Source organism: Eurypyga helias, unplaced genomic scaffold, assembly GCF_000690775.1.
Source record: "Eurypyga helias isolate BGI_N326 unplaced genomic scaffold, ASM69077v1 scaffold23370, whole genome shotgun sequence".
NCBI lineage: Eukaryota > Metazoa > Chordata > Aves > Eurypygiformes > Eurypygidae > Eurypyga > Eurypyga helias.
The window spans coordinates 26,386-29,106 of record NW_010227950.1 but is presented as its reverse complement, the minus strand read 5'-3'; the positions used below and the strand labels follow the sequence as shown (position 1 = coordinate 29,106).

Here is a 2,721-nt window from a genome sequence, read left to right as displayed (position 1 = left end):
TTCCTCAGCCTCTGCCCAGCTCCGACAGCACGCAGCAAGTCCTGCAAGCCTCGCAGGGCAGCAGCAAGGCTTGGCTGGCTGGAGCCAAGGGAGAATGCATGCGCATAGCCACGCTGGCACTGAAGGGACACTGGGGACAGGCTGCTGAGGTCACCTCCCACCACCCTCCAGGGCCGTGCAAGCTGTTTTATAAAAAGCAAGTTACTCCCACGGGGTTCTCTGCAAGCAGCAGCTCGTGGGCTCTCCTGCCCAAGCGCTGCTCTGTTGAGCTCGCAGACCCCCACATAGCCCAGCGAGCACATCCCCACGCTCCAGATCTCCCGGATCAGCCCAGGTGAGGCTGGCAGGAGACTGGGGCAAGACCATCACCACCGCAGCCCTCCGGTTCTCACCTGGTACAGGAATCTTTGGCTGAACTGCTGCATGGCTCCTTGGAGCTGGTTTCGCTGGGACTGCCACTGCTCATAGTTCCTGACGTACTCGGCCGTGGGACGCTGCCACGTGGTGGTCCGAGTGTTGTGGTCCACATAGTAATACCTGCCTCGAGGATCCACGCGTTTCTCCCACCTGGAAACACCAAAGATGTCACTGCCCTGTCCCCAGCCAGCTCGGCGGGTCCTGCTGGCTGGTGCCTCCAGCTGCCGTGTGACAACTCAGTACTAATGCTGGTGTGCAGGCAGCAGAAACCCCGGTGAGGTCAGGAGGCACAGCAGAAGGCACAGATGATGGTCCTACACTGAGGAACCTCCCACAGCTCTCATCTCAGGGCTGTCTCTGGGGCCCTGGACATGCAGCAGTGGCTTGAGAACATGCAGCTGCTGCTCCCAAGTGCGCTGAAAGCACAACTGAGAGGAGCAATGGGTTGGGAGCCCCCTCCCCAGCTGCCATGGTCCCCTCGTGTTCCCCATGCAGCAGCTCAGCGGAGGATTTGTGGAGTTCTGCTTCTTGGAAATGCACGTGAGAAAAGCAGCTCATAGGCCTCTGAGGGAGGATGAGCCGAGAGCTGCCAGGGCCCAAGGATCCAGCTGTGAAGAGGGTGATTTTTCATTTCACTCTGACACTACAGCCTGACTTCACACACTCACTCACTGGCTCCTCTCAGAAGACTAAGATACCCTTTAAGACGAGGGCTCCATTGCCAGCTCCAGCACAACCACCAGCTTGTTGAATGGGCTCTTTTGGACAAAGATCCACCACAAGGAAACACAAAAAACTAACCAGACTTGAAGCACCTCCCTGCAGGGGCATGCAAAGCCTAGATGGGATGCCTAGACACTAGCAGAGTTCACACCAGGATGCCGTAAGCATTCCTCCACGGCAGCTGACCTCTGACTGGGTTGGAGACCTGCACAGGAGGGAAGGAGTGCACCTGGGGGTACTCCCAAACCTTTCCAGGTAACAGCTTTCATCTTTTAACACCAGATTTCAAGCTGTTGCAGGATTGGAAAGCGGCTGCAGAGAACCCATCTTAACCGAAGGCAGTGTGTGCCCACAGGAACTGGGAGGCTCCCATGCAGGAAAACAGAACGGGCTTGTATTTCCCTTTCACACGTTGCACTGGTGGCTGAAGCACACTCCAGTCAGTCCAACCTTGAACAAACTCAGCCTGGAGAACAACCACCGTTTGGCTGTATCGAATTCTGCTTTTAGGAGCACAAAGAGGTGAGAATTCAACAAGCTTCTGGAAAGCACATGTCCCCCAGCGCTGTGCTCAGACTTTATGACCCGAAGTCTGTTTAGTCCTGCAAATGAAAGCGTGGCCCTCCTAGACATGACTTCAGCAGAATACTTTCTGCATGGAGTCTCATGGAGCTGAGCAGCATCGTCTTTCTTGAGCACCCAATGAAGCTGAGAAGATGAGGCCCTTCTGAGAAAGCCCAGGGTCCAGCTCCAAGTTTGGGGCACACTGAGCGTGCCTGTTTCTGCTCCCTGTGAGCTCAGCCCTCATCTAGAAGCATCTGTTTTTCCAGGTGACATGAGGCCCACACTCTCCCTTCTCCTGGTCCTCAGGGGGACTTTGCTGGTGCCCCATCCCAAAAGCCCTCTGCTTGCAAGTGGTCATGCTGCTGCTCAAGTGTTCAGTGATTTCTGTGGACTGTTTAAAAAAAACCAACCACCTCTAATAAAAGAGGTCAAAATGCAACAGATTGGAAGGCCTTTCCCTATTTACAAATGCTGAAAAGACCTTTCTGAGGGCACAGGCCATGTTCTCAGGCCAGTGAACACTTGGTCCTCTCACCCCATTTCTTTTTTTAGGAATGAAAAGACCTTCCTGCAACCAACCCCTTTGTGCAGACTCTCGTGTGGCCTGTTGCAAGTTAGTTCAGTATCTGAGCTGCCAGCAGCCCCTGGAGCTCCTTACCCTGGAGGAAGGGGTCTCTCCCACGTGGTGGTCTTGTTGTTATGGTCTACATAGTAGACTCTACCATTAGGCAGCTCTCGCTGTTCCCACCTGCAAGGAAGAAAAATAAATCATGAGACAGAGGCCTAACCTGGCCAAGGTGGAGCTGCCAAAGCGAACTGCCCTCTGCAATGCCAGCCAGAGCGGCTGCTGGGCTCCCCGGGGTGCCCATCCTCACCACTCAGGGCCAGCTGGAGAGAGCAGCACCCCTCAGGAGAGGCCAGGAGAGACCCCCAGCAGGCGGGACAGCACCTGTCCTCTCCTCAAACACAGAGGGGAAGCAAAGGGGTCCATCTGGAACACGCAGCGTGGATGCAGCA

The 2,721-nt window shown here is 55.4% G+C and overlaps 1 protein-coding gene across 1 annotated transcript in view; it reads right to left on the bottom strand.

Moving 5' to 3' along the window:
- Window positions 1–392: 392 nt before the first annotated feature.
- Window positions 393–2,721, bottom strand: part of LOC104514356 (NEDD4-like E3 ubiquitin-protein ligase WWP2) — a gene marked incomplete at its 3' end in the record, with an annotated part of 26,235 nt that continues 23,906 nt past the window's right edge. The window contains exons 8-9 of the mRNA XM_010158017.1: window positions 2,363–2,452; window positions 393–567 (exon numbers count right to left, since the gene is read on the bottom strand). Of these exons, the coding sequence (XP_010156319.1) occupies window positions 393–567; window positions 2,363–2,452 (265 nt within the window). The remainder of the gene's footprint in view (window positions 568–2,362; window positions 2,453–2,721) is intronic.